The sequence below is a fragment of the Ursus maritimus genome, unplaced genomic scaffold, assembly GCF_017311325.1.
Source record: "Ursus maritimus isolate PB19 unplaced genomic scaffold, ASM1731132v1 scaffold_23, whole genome shotgun sequence".
Lineage (NCBI taxonomy): Eukaryota > Metazoa > Chordata > Mammalia > Carnivora > Ursidae > Ursus > Ursus maritimus.
The window spans coordinates 6,253,617-6,271,509 of NW_024424786.1; the positions used below are offsets into that span (position 1 = coordinate 6,253,617).

General features: G+C 53.9%; 1 protein-coding gene across 1 annotated transcript in view; it reads right to left on the bottom strand.

Moving 5' to 3' along the window:
• The window catches only part of USH1C (USH1 protein network component harmonin), a 45,659-nt gene that overhangs the window by 10,347 nt on the left and 17,419 nt on the right, over positions 1 to 17,893 (bottom strand). Inside the window, exons 10-20 of the mRNA XM_008708922.2 lie at positions 17,806 to 17,865; positions 17,607 to 17,663; positions 17,153 to 17,295; positions 16,051 to 16,116; positions 15,568 to 15,692; positions 11,328 to 11,377; positions 7,282 to 7,434; positions 5,619 to 5,735; positions 4,591 to 5,073; positions 1,374 to 1,493; positions 328 to 378 (exon numbers count right to left, since the gene is read on the bottom strand). Of these exons, the coding sequence (XP_008707144.2) occupies positions 328 to 378; positions 1,374 to 1,493; positions 4,591 to 5,073; positions 5,619 to 5,735; positions 7,282 to 7,434; positions 11,328 to 11,377; positions 15,568 to 15,692; positions 16,051 to 16,116; positions 17,153 to 17,295; positions 17,607 to 17,663; positions 17,806 to 17,865 (1,425 nt within the window). The remainder of the gene's footprint in view (positions 1 to 327; positions 379 to 1,373; positions 1,494 to 4,590; positions 5,074 to 5,618; positions 5,736 to 7,281; positions 7,435 to 11,327; positions 11,378 to 15,567; positions 15,693 to 16,050; positions 16,117 to 17,152; positions 17,296 to 17,606; positions 17,664 to 17,805; positions 17,866 to 17,893) is intronic.

The following is a 17,893-nucleotide window of genomic DNA, read 5'->3' on the forward strand; positions in this document are numbered from 1 at the left end:
AGGACCCATCTTGGCCTCTGCGACCGTCCGCGGCTTCCCTCTGTCCTCTCCTCTTTGGACAAACAGTGGCAAAAGAGCAGAGCCCCCAGGGATCCTGCTGCTTTCTCAGCTGGGGCATGGGGTCTAATAAAGCCAGGGTGCCCTCCTGCTATGAGACCCTTCCCCACTCCTGGCGGCAGGCAACAGGGTCACAGCTCTGGCCTGCGGCTCTGGCAGAGGGCCCTTGGGGCCGCCTCGGGGCCAACTGGTACTCCCAGAAAGAGAAGTCGGAGCAGGAGGGACGGGGTGGCGGAAAGGACTACAGACACACGACGGGTATCGCTTTACTTGTCTGAACGCTGTCTGATAAACCACCATCCTCTTCAACATCTCCTGCGGCTGCCAGAAACAAAAAAAAAAGTTCCATGCTGGACGTTACCAATAGGCCTCGTCTGCCCTCTGGTGCCAGACTCTGGGCCTGCCAGCCTGGGGCTGCCAACATCCCGCTCCAGGCAGACACAGCGCCGGCCCGGCGCCCCCAGACACGGCAGCTACCCGGCTCTAGTCAGGCAGACACCACCCTCTGTCACGGGCCAGGGAACGTCCCTCAGATGCACCGGCAGGTGATCCCAGGGGCATGAACTTTGCTCTTTGGGGAGCTGACAGGACAGCAAAAGCTCAAAATAAGTCTCTGAGCTGTCCTGCCCTGACATTTGGATAGGGTTTCCTTGAAAGGGGAAGAAAAATTCTGGCCTGACTCTCTTCCCACCGTGGGTGCGAGGCCAGTCCGTGCCTGGCACCCCCCGGGGCATGGGGTTCCACGTGAGTCCCAGCTCCCACAGCCTTAGGCGACTGGGGATGGGCAGACCCTACTGCTCCCCCAGGACCACGCCTCACACTCCCAGTCCAGTGAGGAGTGAGGGGCGAGACGGAGAGAGTGAGTGGCTCCGCTCTGGACGGTACCCCATCTGAGGGTGTTTCGCGTCGTGCCTCGCCAGGCCTTAGGGGCCAAGGCCAGGGCCAGTGGAATCACTGGACGTTTGGCAAGATGGCAATGTAGGTAAGGGCTTGAGCTCTCGGGTCTGACTCTGGAGTAAGTGGTAAGATCTGGCTCTGCCTTGGGTAACCGACTCAGCCCCTCTAAGCCTCAGTCTCCTGACACACGGTGGGCTCGAGAGCAGCCTGAGCTGTTATCATTCTTACTTCTAGAGGGATCTCCAGCCTGTTTGGGACCCACATGGATTCATCTTTTGGTCAACGAGAAGTCAAGAGCTAGCTCTTAATGTCAGGTGGTGTCCCACCTCACTCCCTCCAGAGGCAGCAGAAGCCAGAGGAGACAGACAGCCCTCGTCTGCTCCGCTGGAGATGCCCTGGAGGGGACCCGAGGGGCTTACCAGGACCTCAGATTTCACAGCTGGCCTGTAGATGAAGTTGGACTCCTGGTGGACCATGACGGGTTTGGAGATAGTAGACACGCCAGGGCCTCGTGGAGGCTGTGGGCTTGGGCAAAATGTCTACAAGGGTTAGCGTAAGAGAAGCCCACATGAGGGCGTGGCGGGAGTGGCCCAGGCCAACTACGACACACATGCACATCCACGCCATGCACAGGCTAACTCCCTGGTTCAGTCGCCCTGTTGGAGGTGCCAGGGGTGTGATCTTCAGCAGAGAGACAAGAAGTCCATGGCCACGGTGTGTTTTGAGGCCACAGAAACTACTGGGTGGTTCTACGAAATCAGGAACTTGAGCCAGAGCTGAGTTCGGGGGATGCCCGCAGCCACTGCCACTCAGGGGACACACTTTCCAGGCTCTCTCTCTGCGGCCGTGGGGGCCATCTAGCCTCCTCTCTCCCTGCAGGCTATTCCTTCCGGCCACGGTTCCATTCCCCAGACTGCACACAAAGCATCTGCTGTCCCTGGTGGGAGGGCACCGAGGTGGGGGGGGGGGACCCGTAAGAGCAGCATCCAGGAGAGCTGACACAACCTGTCTGCATTGCTCTAACACACTCCATCATTGTGGGCCACACAAATCGAATTGGATCACAACCCTGTCCAAATTCTTCTTGGGTCCCCACTGACTGCTGAGCTCTTTGGCTTGACCCGCAAGCCCCTTCATTAATTTCTTCACCTTCCCTTGAGACCCCATCCCTCACTCCTCACCTTCCTCACACTACCTAACGTCAGCCCCCAAGATGCCAGTCTTTCTGGCCTTGATTTCTGCACGTGCTCTTTTCTCCCACTACTTTACCTGCTCAGGTCTTAACTTGGGTGTCACTGCCTTCCAAAAGCCCTCTTTGAGCTTTTTCTCTCCACCCCAATTCATCACAGCACCTCTGTGCCCCCATGTTTCCCCAGAGAGTGCGGTAGTCTCCTGCTTATGTATCTCCTGTCCCCACTAGGCGGTTTGGGCAGGGACTAGGCTGCCCATTTTGTGGTGCTTCTCCGGTGCCAGGCATAGTGGCTAGCATCTAGCAGGTGCTCACTGAACGTGTTGAATGAATGAAGGACTTAGTACTATGGTGGGCACACAGGACGGTGCCTGGGGGTAGATACGGCCCTGAAAACCTTCTGGCGGGTCTGGTGTGGCAGGCATACAAGCCAAGCCAACACGAGTGTTTCCAGACCTGAGGCCTTCAGCTCAGGTCATGATCCCAGGGTCCTGGGATGGAGCCCGATGTTGGGTTCCCTGTTCAGAGGGGAGCCTGCTTCTCCCTCTGCCTCTGCCTCTCATCCTGACTTGTGTGCTCTCGCTCTGTCAAAAAAAAAAAAAAAAATCTTAAAAAAAATAAGTCTATAGAGTTTACCTCCAATCTTGTGTTTGCAGCTTCACCCACATTTTCTTGTATCCTGAGCTGTCACTGATCATGGTTAATGCCTATTGAGCACCTGCCCGCCATTCTCCTAAGGATTACTTTTGAATGAATTCATGGATTAACTCACGTGATCCTCACTACAGGCAGGTGCCATTAGCATTCCCATTTTACGAACGAGAAGCCCCAGGCTCAGACAGGTGAAGTCATGCAGACCCAAGTCGTCCAGCCAGCGGTAGAGCCAGGGTTCAAACCCCGGCGGTTCCTCCTCGCCACCTTTGTTCCCTGTACCTTCCATGCCCTTCCTCCCAGCCTCCATGTATTGTCATCCTTCTAAGCCCCAGCTCATCAGCCCTTTACTCTGCAGAGGCGCCTTCAACCTCCCGTTAGAATGAATCCTCCCCAGAGCACCTGGCCTGTGCCATTTTATAGCTGAATCGTGTCTGCTCAGCCTTCAGATGGCGAAGTCCAGGAAAGCACAGGAGCGCCAATTTCCTCGCTGTCCCCTGCAGCACTGCTCCACTGCTCCCCTACACAAGGCAAGGCTCAATCAATGCTTATTGAGTCAAACTTGTCAAGGAAAAGCTGCTGCCCACCTTGATAGGAGGGACTCACTCAAAGGATATGACCTCTGCCAGGCTAACTCAGCTCCCTGTAAACCCGCTCCTGGCTGCGCTCTGGGACAGACGACATCTCTCTGTCAGAGCTGCAAGGCTCGGGACCCATCAGAGGTCTAGAAGGAGTCCCCCGAGAGTCCCCTCCCAGACGCTGCAGACTTGTAGGCACCCGGGACTTTCTTTATTCCACCTTCCCCCAAGCTCTCCTGAATGCTCTGAAATGCTTACTCTGCTCTTCATGCTGGGCCCTGAATCCATGCAGGGAAGGTTAACGAGAACGACTGATCAGTACCACTGACTGCCCTCTCTCAAAGCTCCTACCCTTGGCTGGCATGAGCTCATTTAGCTCGGACTCAAGCCTGGCCCCGGGGCTACTGCAGCACAGGAATATTTGGTTGGTCCCCCCCGGGATCAAAGCTCCAGATCTTCCTTGGGGATTGCCTCTTCCAAAATAGTCTTTGGATGAAGAACAATTAATAAGAAATATGTCTTTTTGAGAAAGATCACTGTTCAGCCTCCTGACATCCAAGAGAAAAAAAAAAACCTACTCTTTTTATAGTAAATTTGAAGATTTCTAGGAACTCTCTGTCTTCATTTTTTTCTGTATCTGGAAGTTGGCCGGAAAGTTCTGGGTATTATACTTCAAGCCAATGTAATTGGCAAACTCCATAGAAAATGGCACTGTAATGTCCTAACAGCACCGGACCGTGTTATCCCTGCATTTACAGAGCCTAATACCGCTCCACTGCTTCGCCTCCCCTCCTTCTCCCATTAACTTGGGGATTCGTTTCTCATATTCACCGTTTTCTGAGCTTGTATCAGAAAGTGACTGGCTGTGACACAGAGCTCTGGCTACTGAGTAACACAGCCTTGCAAGTACTATATAGAATGTTACCAGCCCGTACGAGCCAAGAGGAGCAAAGAGAAACCAACAGACATGGAGACAGAGCTGCTCACCGCAAGCATCATGGGCAGGTCACCATACAGGACAGCACTTCAAAACCAGTAGAAAGCAGGCACATGCAGGGTGACCACAACACGCGGATGGGGAGCTCATTTCCCGAAAATGGGTTGGAGTGATGTTTCTTCCAGGCCCCACTCGTGAGAGCAGTGGAGGATGGGGGAAACAGCAGCAGGCCTGCCCACGCTTTCTGCTTCCCAGCTCAGCATGCGGACCCGGGGCAGTACCTTTGGGGTGGGTGGGAAGCTCCGTTCAGGAACAGGGGAGTTAGTGGGCTTCCCACTGTGGTTCTTTGCCTCCCAGTCCTCTGCTGGATTTCCTGTGTCCCCAGCACGGAAGGGGTGGTTGCCCAGTGCCTCTTCCAGTGCCAAGGGTAGCGGGCGGGTAGGAGTCAGGTCTTGGGTGGGAATAGACGGTGGGGGAGGGATGGGAATGGGGGGTGGAGTGCGTTGCACCCAGGGTGAAGACGAGGCACACACGTGGCCTGATGACGGAAGGACAGGGGGTGCAGGGGCCTTGGGGGATGGGTTGGAGGGTGGAGGGTGGGGCATCACGGGTAAGGCGGAGGGAGCCTTGGGTGGGTAGTAGAACATGTCCAAGGGGATGTCATCCAGGTCAGTGGTGTGGAGGTGCAGCCCGCCTGCGAAGCGTCTCAGGGGTGGGACCAGGGGAGACACAGAAGGCGGGGGAGGCGGGGGCCCCCTGGTCATCTGGGGGGTTGCAAGGAGGTTCTGTAATTATCTGACTAGGGCTCCACTTCACAATACATCAAGTATAATGCTTTTCTGTTTCTTTTGCAGCTGGAGACCCACCACCCACAAACTAGAATCATGGGAGGTATCACTTCTCTGTCACCTGGGTGCTCAGGTCAGCCCACACCAAGTGGCTAGGAGGGAGTGCCCAAATGCGGGATAGTCCCAAGTTATGCCACATGTGGGTGATAAGTAAGGTGACCATACAGGTTATCATCCAACTGGAACAGACTTGATAGTGAGAGAGGTACTCTTAGCAATGATTCCAGGACAACACGCGTAACGGAGACCATCTCAGATGAGCTAGGACTTAGTGGTCACTCTGGAGATAAGCCCAGAAATACAGATCTGTCCCCCTCCCCAAGAGACAAAGGCAGAGTGGGCTGCTAGGGGCGGCCCTGGACACTGAGGCTTGCCGGTGGCCATCTTGCCTCCCGCTGTCCCCAGAGTGGGTCATTCTGAAGGCAGCAGGAGGGCCTCTGTGGAAAGAAGGGCTCTGTTACCTCTGAAATCTCATTATCAGCAGAGGAAATCTGCTCAAGGCGCGTCTGACAGAGCCTTTCCACCCAATACTGAATCTTTTCCGATTCCTCAAGGTCTTCCCGCTCTGTCTCGGACACCTAGGACCCAAGGACAGTGCAATAAGGAGAGGACAGAGGGCACACCGAGTCACACGTGGTGGCACACTCAAATCAGTAGCCGAGCAGCACTTCTGTAGCACGTGCTGCTGGGTGTGTCCACTCTCCGCGCGAAAACCCTGGCTTGTTCCGCCTTGGCCCCAGGAGAGGTGCAAATCAGGAGGGAGAGGGTGCTGGGGAGTCAGGTGGGCTAACAGCACTTGTAGGCCAGATCAGAGGAGGGGCTCGTGCTTTGTGCAGAACCAGCTGGGATGCGGCTCCCAGAGTCCCCGGGAACTCTTAGGCTCTTGTGATTCTCCAAGAATGGTCCTTTTTTAAGCTCCAAGCACGTTCCAAAAGTTTGACTTTACTCTTTCTCCCCTCTCCAGGCTGCCTTGTCCTCAGAAGTACAAGTTGGATTTTATTTTTAATTTTGTAGCTTATTCGTTCCTAATGCCAGACCTAATGCACTTCACATTTTCCAGGATTACTCTGGTTTTGTAATCTAATCAGCTTGGCATTCTGATTCATGGAAGCATTAAAGAGAAGCAGAATGAATAACGGCTCCAATAGCTAGGGAGTTCAGGTCACCCAGCTCACCTAGGAAATAGGAATTACTCATGCTGGAGGATTGCTTTCTTCATGTCCTGAAGAGGACAGCCTTAGATACATTTCCAGGTTGAAGAGGTCTAGCCTCGGATACGTCCTATGTTTTTGTTTTTTTAAAATTTTATTTATTTGAGAGAAAGAGTAAGAGAGAGAGTGTGAGCGAGCACGCACGAAGGGTGGCGAGGGGCAGAGGAAGAAGGAGACTCCCCACTGAGCAGGAGCCCAATGTGGGGCTCAATCCCAGGGCCCCAAGATCATGACCTGAGCCGAAGGCAGACGCTTAATCAACTGAGCCACCCGGGAGCCCCTGGATATATCCTATGCTGATGGAAGCAGCCTCAGACACCACATCTGCACAAAGGGGTTTTAGCCTCAGACCCATACTCTCAGAGCCAAGGCACGATGGGGAAATCTGGTCTTGCACTTATAACCTGGGTAGAGGGGCCAAACTGACTCGGACCTGATGATAGGTGGATGGAAAGCTAACTTCAGTTCTACAATCTAGGCAGAAGGGTTAGTTTTGGGGTTATACCCTAAGTAAGGAGAGAGACCTCATAGCCACACATAGGCTGGACAGGCCTAGCCATGGACTCATACTCTGGCGGGGCTTGGATGGAGGGGACAGACTCAAACCTCTAGCCTGGTGTGTGAAGGGCTAACCTAAGTGTGACAATCTGGGCAGAGAGGCTAGCCTCAGACCCATACCTGAGCAAGGAGTCTAGTCTCCGTTCCAAACATACACCGAAGCCAGAGGCTAGTTCTCCATGATCCTGGGCAGGTGGGATGATCCCACGTTCCAGAATGAGCAGAAGGGCAGGGCCTACTCCATCCTTGGACTCCACTTGGGGAAAACAACTCCAGCTGGTTCCCTGGGAGCTTGGTGGGGAACCACCAAACTGTGCCCGGGGTGACTCACCCGGCCTGCGAGTAGGACGCGTACCTCCTGGGCCAGCCGGTTGATCTTCAGTTGCTTTTCCTTTTCCAGCATTTCCTCTTTCTCTTTGTAAAGCTTTTGCTCAAACTCTAGTTCCTTCTTATTCTTTCTCAACTCCTGCAGGCTGTCATACTTGGCTTTCTTCTTATCCTTTCCTTTCTGAGCAGATGTGGCAGTGTTTACACGACAAGGATTACAAGGTCGTGTTGACGCTGGCACAGCACGGCAAACAGGGCATTCAGTCCACAACAAGGCCAGAAAACCCCCCTGTGCCAAGCTCCTCCCCCAGCTCTGCCCCTCTGCACTGGGCACGGGACCTCGGGTTTAGGGCAGGCGAACTGCTGCTCCCCACTGTGGAGTGGGAGACACATGCCCCGTGTCAGCCAGAAGAACTGGCTTACTTCAATAGCTATGTGACCTTGGGTAAGTGCTTTAACCTCTCTGGGCCTGATTCATCTCATCTCCAAAACAGAAGAAAATACCTGCCTTACGGGCTTGTCATCACAGCCAATAAAATAACATCTATAAAAGAGCTTTATAAACATGAAAGCACTGTATGAATAAAATACGTTGTATTTATGTCCTAGTGTCTGGGCACATGCCTTCTCCATCATCTGGAAAGAAAGGTGTCTCATATTTAGGCAACAGAGATACATCCTGGGAGATTCTATGGAAAATCTGGGAGAGCTGGCGAGCCTTATTTGCAGAGATCCTCTGTCCTAAGCTGCAAGAGGTGGGAGCCAGCCTCAGACCCAGGAGCCCAGAGCCAGGGACATCAGAGTTTGCTCTGATGCTTAAGCTGCAGACCATTTAATCCTGTAGAGGCCCTCTAAACCAGGCCCCTGAACTGAGAATTAGCCGGAAACTACGGGACTAGGAGATGAGGGCAGGGGACGAGGATGGCCTAACTGCTTTATACTGACTGCCAGGGTTCAAGAGGATTTGGGATAGGAGATGCAAAGCCACCAGACTCCTTATTTTTCCTGGTGGAACTGGACCCATAAAACCTGCTTTCCTGGCTGCTTCTCCCATGAGATTGCAAGGAAGCCAAGGAGAAAGGAAGGACTGCCTGTGTGCTTAGGGATTTATGCTGATCATCTCGTATGTAGGTGTTATCCCCACTCTCTTGATGAAGGAGCCAGGGCTCAGAGAGGTGAAGGTCCTTGCCCAGCGTGAAACATCCAGTAAGTGGTGGTGCCAGGATCTGGACCTGAGTCTTCCAGGTCCTACCTGTTTGCTCCTGCGCCCAGGTGAGCTGGCAGCACCGGGGGGTGTGGCAGGAGGGAGCGTCAGCCCCATCACACACAGCACAGAGGACAGAGTTAGCACGCAGGAGAGGGGACAGCAGAGAGCGTCAGCATTCTGGAGTATTTCTGTGGGGAGGGGGAAATCTGCCTGTGCACTGAGCTCACCCCCACCCCCAACAAGCCTTCCTGGGGTCTTCTCTCGGAATTCCTGAATCATCCCAGAGCCTAAGGGCAGGAATGAGGAACTGAGTTTCTCAGCACTGGACATACAACTTTGTCCACAGCTGGAGAGGCTTGGGGGTGGCGTTATGGTCCTATGATTGAGTCATCCTGGCTCCCCTCCTAAAGACAACACCTACTTCCATGCGCAGGTAATATGCTTTGGAGATGGTCTCCCATCTTGGGGATAGAGGCCCACCCCCAGAGCAGTCTATGAACTACTTGAGAAAATGATTCTCATTGTTGCAGAGTCCTCCTTGGTTCCTCGCCTACCATGTTCATTAGACTCTTGGCTCAGTTGATAGGTGAACCCTGCCATCATATTATAGATCAGACAATTCCCCCAAGAGGAGCTGAGAACATTCTGCCCAATGGCAGCTTGCTAGAATAAGGGCATGACTTCTCACAGGGACCACCATGATAGGAATGGTCATTCTGTTGGTTAAAAAAACAAACAAACAAACAAACAAACAAACACCCCCTCCACCCCAAAAAACTATCAGTGCTAAGATTTTAGGGCCAGGGCTCCTGGATGGGGCAGGCAGATGTGACAGTTTCTGCTCCATTTCCAAGAAAGCAACACCTGTTTACTGATGCAGGAGGTTCTTGTCCACTGACCTCATACTAGTGCCCAGTACACCGGTTATTCAGTTGCGTGGGACCCCCCTCCCCCCCCCACGGGACAGGGGGCTCCTGCACATAGTGCTGGTTTGCGCGATCTAGCAGTCCTAGTGGAAGGCTTAGAACCATGTGCCCTTCAGGCACTGACGCAGACTTGATGGGGCCACAGGCCTGGGAACCCTGAGTGCCAGCGGGACTTACTGCCAATTTAGCAATAAAAGACATTGACTCTTTATCTTAAAAATATCTATAAAATAAGGGCAACTTTGTGCATGGACGATCATGGCTGTAGATAGTCACACGTATTACTTGGGGACTTGGTGTTCTAGCTGCTCGGACACAAGGGGTGTCACATGCTCTAGAGAAAGTGATAATGGATTTCCAGAGCCAGCATGAGGGATGTGATTCTGTGGTCCTTTCGGCTGTCAGTTAAATTCATGGCAAATAATCCTTCCGGTCTGGGCCGAGAGGAAAGGCAGATGGGGTATGTGCTCTTGCTTCTACCTGGATGCAATCGTTCTCTCTTTTGGAAATGAAATGAAAACAAAAATACCAGCTATTCAGTGATACTGAGCTAATGAATAGAGGAAAATGGGTCTCCTTTACCAACAGCAATTTCCAAGTGACGTGATTTCCTGTGGGAGGTGTGTGTGGGGAGGAGATGCTCATTCTCTTACATTTGGCTGGTTATTAGTACCTGGAAAAGATTTTACCTCTCCATCTTCTTTTAATTATTTTTTCTAGTAAAATCCTGTGTGTGTGTGCGTGTGTGTGTGTGTGTGTGTGTGTGTGTGCACGCGTGCAATGTCCTCTCTAGGTGAGTTCTAATAGAGACAGTGCATAGAGAAGAATTAGAAATCTAACGTAATGAGACATCCTAAGTCACAGAGTCAGACTGTAGGATGAAAAAGACAGTCTCCTGAGACCGGGTCCTTTCTGAGACCATGGCAGTGTGGAAAGGAATCCCCCGTGGTGCTCTGTCCTAAGTTGATTCAATGTCATATAAACCATGATTTGTGTTCCTAGGTAAAGACGTCAACTTCTGTCAGCAATAATATTGCCGTCTATTATTTTAAAAGTATTGTGTTGGAGGAAGGGGGTAGATGTTTCTGGAACATCCGGTATCCCCATTTTACAGGCAAGGAAAAGCTACGTATCATCAAGGTCACCCAGGTGCCACTGCTTTGGTTTCCAGGGGAACTGACATCCCTTGAGAAAGACCCGGTCGAGTGATAACACCTAAATGAGTTCACCCAGATTTATGCTGATGCCTGATTTCCAAATGCCAAGTCATCTCAAATATCTAATCTACAGATATTAACAGCGGCGGTTTCATAATCAAATGCCAAAGTGATTTGGAAAGAAAAAGAACGAGAGTCTTATGGGGCCTGGAGATGCAGTAATAAGATTTAGAGAGAAAGCTCAAGGCCCCAGAGACCAGAAGAACGCATTATCCTGGCACGTGTAGATATTTCCAGGAGAGAGTTAGGACTGGTGTGGCTCTTCGTCTCAACCCGATGCAGCAAATCCCTGCCTGGCAGCCAGTCTCTGTCTGGCACGGCTGGTCTCGCAACCCGTGCTGTGTCTACCCAGCCTGCTATGCCACTGTCTGCCCGTGGCTTCTGTCTTGGCCTCTGGTTCTCACTGACTGAGGAACAAGGTAGAAGCTTCCTGCCATGGCCCTGCCCCTGCCCTGTGCCTCCTGGGGCTAATGCTGATCCAGGCGGTGCCAGATGGTACCCGGGCGGGTCTCACCCCCTGAATCCTTACCCCCACAACGCTTCTGTGACAGCGCCCTGGCGTTTGACGTCAGCCTGACAGGGAGGCGCGGACAGGGTCAGCCCTCCAAGTGAGCAGGTCGGGTCACACCAGTTAGAGTTCACAGGAAAAGAAACGAGGCTTGGAAAGGCCCAAACCCACAGCAAACTCAGTGGCAAATGGCACAGCACTCAGCCTCAGTCCTACCTTGCGGATGGTCGGGAATTTGCCATCGTAACGATAAAACCACCCAAAGGCTATAAGAACACAGAGAACAAAGAGATGAGCCACAGTTGCGCTCAGCCAGGTTCCACAGGCGGCAGCCCAGAGTCGGGATCGCAGGGAGCACGTGGCTCTGGGAGATGAACGGCAGCGCTGGCAGCCCCAACAGCCAAACTGCACCCTCAGTCCCACTCTGCACTCACCTGCGCCCCCTCCCGGGCTACATAGCAGGAGAAAGGCCCCGATTTCCTAGGGCCCCGCCAACCCGCTTCTCCCGGGGACACTGGCTTCAGAAGTCAGTGCCAGAAAACCAGAGATGGCCCTTGTGGGAGGATGAGGTTTTCCAAATCACAGCTGCCGTCTGTGAACACAGAGCTCTGCTGAAAGAGAACGGGGCCGCTCCTGACAGCTCGTCCCTCCGGCCAAGAAGTGGCTCGAGACAAAAGCAAGCCTGGGGCTCTGCCTAGAACGGCTCTCACACAGAACAACACAGCCTTGTCTCATGGCGCAGCCCACGTGCTCCCCTGTCGATGTTGAGAGAGAAGGCCATGCCCGGGGTCGGCTCTGGGAAAGGCAGCTCAGGCAGCAGTGGTCAGATCACCAGGGCACCAGCCCCTTGCTTTCCCCAGGCGACAGCATGACAGGGAAACACCTCGAACCTCAAGCTCCCTGGGCCAGCAGCGACCCCTTAAATCATCACCCACCCTGCCCGGCTTGAGTTCTAGAACAGGATCTTGACAGCCTTCTGCTGCACCAAGCACTACCCACTTCCTTGCTGGATCTTAGGGGATATCTAGGGAGTCCTGACGGAGGGGCCAGAGCAGCAAAGGAAGGAGCTGGGCTTGGGCAGGGCTTAAACATGTGAACCACTGGTCCAGCTGTTTTGGCGTGCATCTGTGGGCCTTCCAGCCCGGTCACCGGTCCTGTCCTCCGGTTTTGGACTAAGTTCTTGGCTGGGCTTGCAGGAGCTTTGCACCCTCCCGTGGTCCCCACCACGTGCTGGCCCCTTAGAGCTGGGTGTCTGCAGGGCTAGCAGTAGGCGGTGGGCAGGGCAAGCAGAGCAGCAAGGCCAGGGAGCGAAGCGGGGGCTGCAAACCTGCTCTCCCTGCTCCTCCGTGCCTCCATCCGGGTCATCTGCTGGCTCAAGCTCAGGCTCCACTCCCTCATCAGCTACCCGGGAAAAGAGGAGGAAGCTGGTGAACCAAGAGGCACTCAGGAGACCACAAGGCCAGAGGTGCTTCCCAGGAGCCTAATGCCCTACGGCCAGCTTCCTCTACAGGAACTGTGAGGTCAGGGGCAGGAACAGGGCCCAGACGCCCAGACCAAACTGCTGTGCTCTGGGATGGTGCATGCAGTGCTTTCAACCTCGGAAGCTTTAGTTTTCCTACCTGTAAAACGGGGTAACAACAGGGGCCTCTGATCTGACAGTCAAGTGAGAAATTTTTGCAGGGCATTCCGTTGATACTTGGGAAGTGAGGGACAGAGGATGGGAGTATCTGAGTATTACACACGCTCAGTGCCAAGGGCTTACGATGCAAGAACAGATCCTCCTGGCTGCTTCTTAACTGCCGTGGGAACTCTGGGTCCTTGGGGGATGTCAGAGCTATGTGGGCAGGGTCGGGGATCCAGAGGGGGTGAGGAGATTCCAAAGAGGAAAGGGGAGACATGTGGTTAGGAAGACATGAATTCTGACATCACGTGGAGAATAGCAAATCATCCCTTCCAGTGCCTTCCGACCTGGACTTTGGCCTCCCTATGACTGTGGAAGGTAGTGTATGAGTCTGCTGTGAGCTGCTTATTAATATTTCAAATATTAATTAGAAGAGCTTGCCCATTCATTTATGAAAAGGCTGTAAATTAAGTTCCTTTGCTTTTGGCTCAGTTTAGGTTTACTCAACAGTGGAACATTGACGCTTTCTTGCAAACAAGAATGACTACTTAATAAAACAATAGGAAAACAAATGATTAATTAATGGTATGATAGGAAAAACCTCCACTTCTAAACCATGGGGTCTCTTGGGGGTGGAGGTTAATTGATGGGGTCCTTGATGGAGAGAAAAGCCTAGAAATATCTTATTTAAAACCTCATCTCCCAAGGCTCCTTCCAGCTCTAGGATCCTTAACAACCCCCTCCCTCATTGCTGGGGTTAAAGAAAGCTCTTCTGGGGGCCTCTTGACAATCTATCCTGCCTCAGCAGAATGTTGGGGTTCTGTTGGGTCAGCCATGGGGAGGCAGGCAGTGCCCCTGGGACAGGGGGTGGTGAGAGAAGCAGCCAGTCTGACTGACATTGTTAGAATGAGGGGCTCCCTTTTCCAGGCAAGAGATGCTCCACACTCTTTCCTGTCTGTTCAAAAATGTGTGGTCCCTCCCTCACAGGCACAAACCCCCGAGTCAGGTATAACCTACCGGCTAACTGGGCCCCAGAGCTGAAGAGTGGCCAGGGAGGAGCCGGCGGTGGGCTGGTCCCTGCGGGCCCAGCACAACAGGGACTGGTCCAGCCTCCCAGGGATGGGGAGAGAGGCAGGAACTGAGCTGGCTCGGTGGAGACCTTCCTGCATTTCCTGACTTATTTCCAAACGAGCTGAAGTGGCCAGGGCATCTGGAGATGCAGATGGATGGAAGCAGCAGCTGCCCTAGGTCAGGCAGCCAGGCTTGGGGCATCAATCCCATGCTTTGCTCATTCCCTTAGAAAACACTTCTATCTTCAAGCAAAGGGAAAGTTCTTGCTCCTTTTATTCAAGAAGATCGATTTGGTTTAAGAGCACTAAATAAATAGCTAGCTAGAGAAAGGGCTTTTATTTTTTATAGCTCCTGAGAGGGTGTGTTTGCTCTGAAGCCAAGACCCAGTTTCTAGAAAGGTACTAAATTGACTGGGATTACTTTCACGAGAAGCAATTAAAATCGATTTCTCTCCTTCTGAAGCTCCTGTTTCACTCATAAGAGCAAATTAGCTCCCTGTCTAAAACACAGATTATTCACCAGGAATTTAGCTCTGGCCACATCCTCAACTAATACCAAATGTCAGGGGGGAGGCTGATGAGAGCTTGCTTTGTCCTTCAGAGAGGACCCGGAGATGACACCATGCCCTGCTGCCAGGAAGGAATGTGCTAGCAGATGTTTGCCCTGCACCCAGGGAGGAAGCCCAGAAGCCCAGCCCAACCTCTTCGTTGACCCAAGTGGCCTGTGTTGGCAAGATGATGATGTCCCTCTAGGGCTCGGGTATGCTCTAAAGTCGGGGCCAGAATTGTCCAGACCCCATCATAAGATCCCGAATGGCTGCGACACAGCAGAGACGGGGAACCCCAAATCTAGAGGTTCTCAGGTCAGCTGAGCACAATCGGCTGCAGTAGAACTGGCCCTTTGTCACGTAAAGTGAGTTAGGCTCAATCTGGAAACCTGGACTTGTGGTTGCTACGGCCCCCAAGCTACCTTGCTTGGCTTCCTGCCACCAGCCCACCAGGCAGCACAGAGATTGAGCCCCCACTTTGCCTGGTGGTGTGAGCTGCCCTGTGAAGAGACATCCTGGCAGTTGGGGTTGAGAGGTGGACTGGGGAGCAGGTGGCGGAGGCCTGCCCTGAAACTGGTTGTAAGAACCTAGGACAGACGAAGAAAGGAGGTACGAAGGGCAGAGGGAGCTGAGGCCCCAGGATGGCTGCAGTGTGGGCCTAGGAGGGGTCAGTCCTCTCCCTGCCTCCATCCTGGAAGGGGTGTGACCACAGCCCACACACAGGGATGCAGGTGGCAGGGGCGCTCAGGTAAGCTCTCCCCACAGTTACCGCTCAGCCTTGGACCACCGGTCCTCTCCAACATGAGCACTTCCCCTCTTCCTGGCTGCTGTTGCCCCCAGCTCTGACTCACGGCCAGGTGGGACGTGGACACAACACCCAGCAAGCCAGGATGACGGTCCCATGCTCGCTTTTGCCACAGCTTTCCATTCCCTGGTCAGCAGCCCAAGGACAGGAGGAGAGATCCATCTGCCTGAGTCTGTGTTGTGGGGGAGAGCCTGGCAGCAGGCCCCTGAGGACAAGGGGGCAGACAGATCCCGCCCACCCCAGGGCCCTGGCACACGGCTGCCCCTCCATGAAGAAAATGCATCCCAGGGAGTCATGACCTCTTCACCCGGGGAGGTGGTGGTGAGTGGAGGAAGACCGGCACCTCTGTCTAGACACTCCCCAAACCCCCAGCCCCAGAAGGAAGCCCCCTCCCCCGGCACACGATACGTACACTTAGGCTTGCGAAGGGGTATTGGGTGCACTTCGGCGGTGATGGTTTTAGGTGAGAGCAGCTGTTGCTTTGAGCCCCAGTCTTCTTCCCACTGCTTCTTAAACTTCTCCTCCTCTTCTATAATCCTGAAATAAGATCCCCATGCCTGTGACTGGGGTCAGGACTTTCGCAGGCCCACCGTCTGCCTACTGGGAGACCCCACACAGCCTGGGGAGAGGCCGCGCAGCGTTAGCCGCAGTGAACAAGACACAGACCCTGGTACTTGTATTCTGCGTTGAGTGGGAACGCCAGCCTGGGGATTACAAGACCGTGTTCTAGTTACCCCAACATGAGGGCTTTCCTAGGGCTACTGAATGGCTACAGATAAAGGAGGACCCACGAGGGGACTAGAGGGCCAGGCAAAGTGGGCCTGGAGGTAGCCTCTGTCCAGCCACGATCCTGACACAGACAGGTGTGTGCAGACATGTGGACCCGGGCACTCACTGTTCCATCTCCTGCTGGTATCTTTCGTTCTCCTCTGCTGCCTTCTGGGCAATTTCCTTTTTCCTTCTGAAACACAAATTCAGATTGGCCTGTTGGAGTCCATGTGAGAGAAGCGAACTCTTCTTGTAGCTAATTCCTGATTTGAAAAAGGTTTAAAATCTTTCTTCCAGGCTCCCTTCCAAGGATGCCGGGCCCAGATTTGGATGCCAGGGAAGCGGGTCCAACAAAATCTGGGCCCTGGGCTCTGGTGTGGTTTCGTCTGGCACTGCTGAGCAGAGATTCTGTGCTGCCAGGGATGGGAGGCAGATCGACGCAGGCCACACTCTGTGCGTCGACCTGCAAATATTTAGATAAAGTGGCTGAGGATAGGCAGGGCCTGGCTGGCGTAAGGTCCTTCAGGAGGAGGGCCCCAGACCCCAGGTAGTCAGGGCTGCTGGCCAAGGCCAGGCCAATGGGGCGAGGTACCACCGGGGCTGGTTCTGCAGGCTGATTCTGTGATGGGGAAGAGGCGAAGATCCTGTCCATCTTCCTGTCCCAAATTCTTTTTACACTCCTAGGATGTACCTGGATTTGGATTTTGACAGTATGGCTTTTTTCCTGTGTGTGACTTGCTCACCACATTTATTTTCTCAGTCCATCATCTCAACCAGCCCCAGGAAGAGCAGGCCTTATTACCACAGACAGGAGTGAATCCCAGCTTGGCCATATATGACTTTGTTCGCAAGTGGCTTAACCTCTCTGAGTTAAGACCTCTCAGTCTCCTCACCTCTAAAATGGCTTAATACCACCTATCTTCCAGAGCTCTGCTGGGAATTAAGTAAAACATAAACAAGAGGCTGATACCAAGCCAGCCACATGACTGATACTCAACAAATGTTAGCTACTGCTAGTAGCATCCATTTTCCACGCTCCTGGGTTTTAGAAGTCAGGGGCTCTCCTCAGCTACAAGGGAAGATGCTGGTGGTCTGGAGGCTAGGGATGGATGCACGAGCCCCCCTGAACCCATGTGATCTGAGGACAGGCCTCAGGGGGGCAGGCGACGCTGGCCCAGGACAGCGGGCGGGGGAGGGGCACGGGAGGCCCGGTGGGCCGCTGCACTCACTGTCGCTCCATCTCCTGCTGCTCCCGGAGGATCTTGTTGGACTCCATGGCCAGCCGCTTCTGCATGAGAAGCTCCTGCCGCTGCAGCTCGCGCTGCCGCGCCTCCTCCAGCCGCTCCCGGTCTGTCAGGAACAGCTCCCGGCCCTCAGGGAGTGAAAAGAGGCCCCTTGCTCAGTGTCCCGGGGAACCTGGGCACCCACGGCCACAGCCCTGGGGACCGAGACGCAGGCTGTCTTCTTATGGCCGTGGCCCCCGTGTCAGCCACCGTGGCTCCCGTTGTCTCTGGACAAGCTTCTCCTGGCTGGGCAGAGATCTCTCCCTCCGCTCGGTCAGAGTTTCCGTAATGGAGACCCTCCGGCCTTTTCTAGGAGTGTGTGGCAGAGATCAGGGGTCTGAATGGCTGGGGCTGGAGGTCAGGGGTCACGGGGCCCCCTACCAGGGCATTCTGGACTTACGGCTCCAGCTACGATGGAGATGGTCAGGCTGCGGCTACTCTTCAGCACGTTCACGGCCTGGGGGGACAAGGGGACAGACCAGAGCAGCTCGAGGCCTCCAGAGAGCACAGACGGTCTCAGACCCCGTGGCCGGTGGAGGGGCGTGAGACGTGAAGGGCAGACGAGATAACGGCCAGCAGCTGAAGACCCCGCATCTCACCTCCTTGTGGTCCAGGTTCGAGAAGTCGATGCCATTGACTTCGACAATCTGGTCCCCTGTCTGGTGGAGAAATGGAGAGGGATCAGCG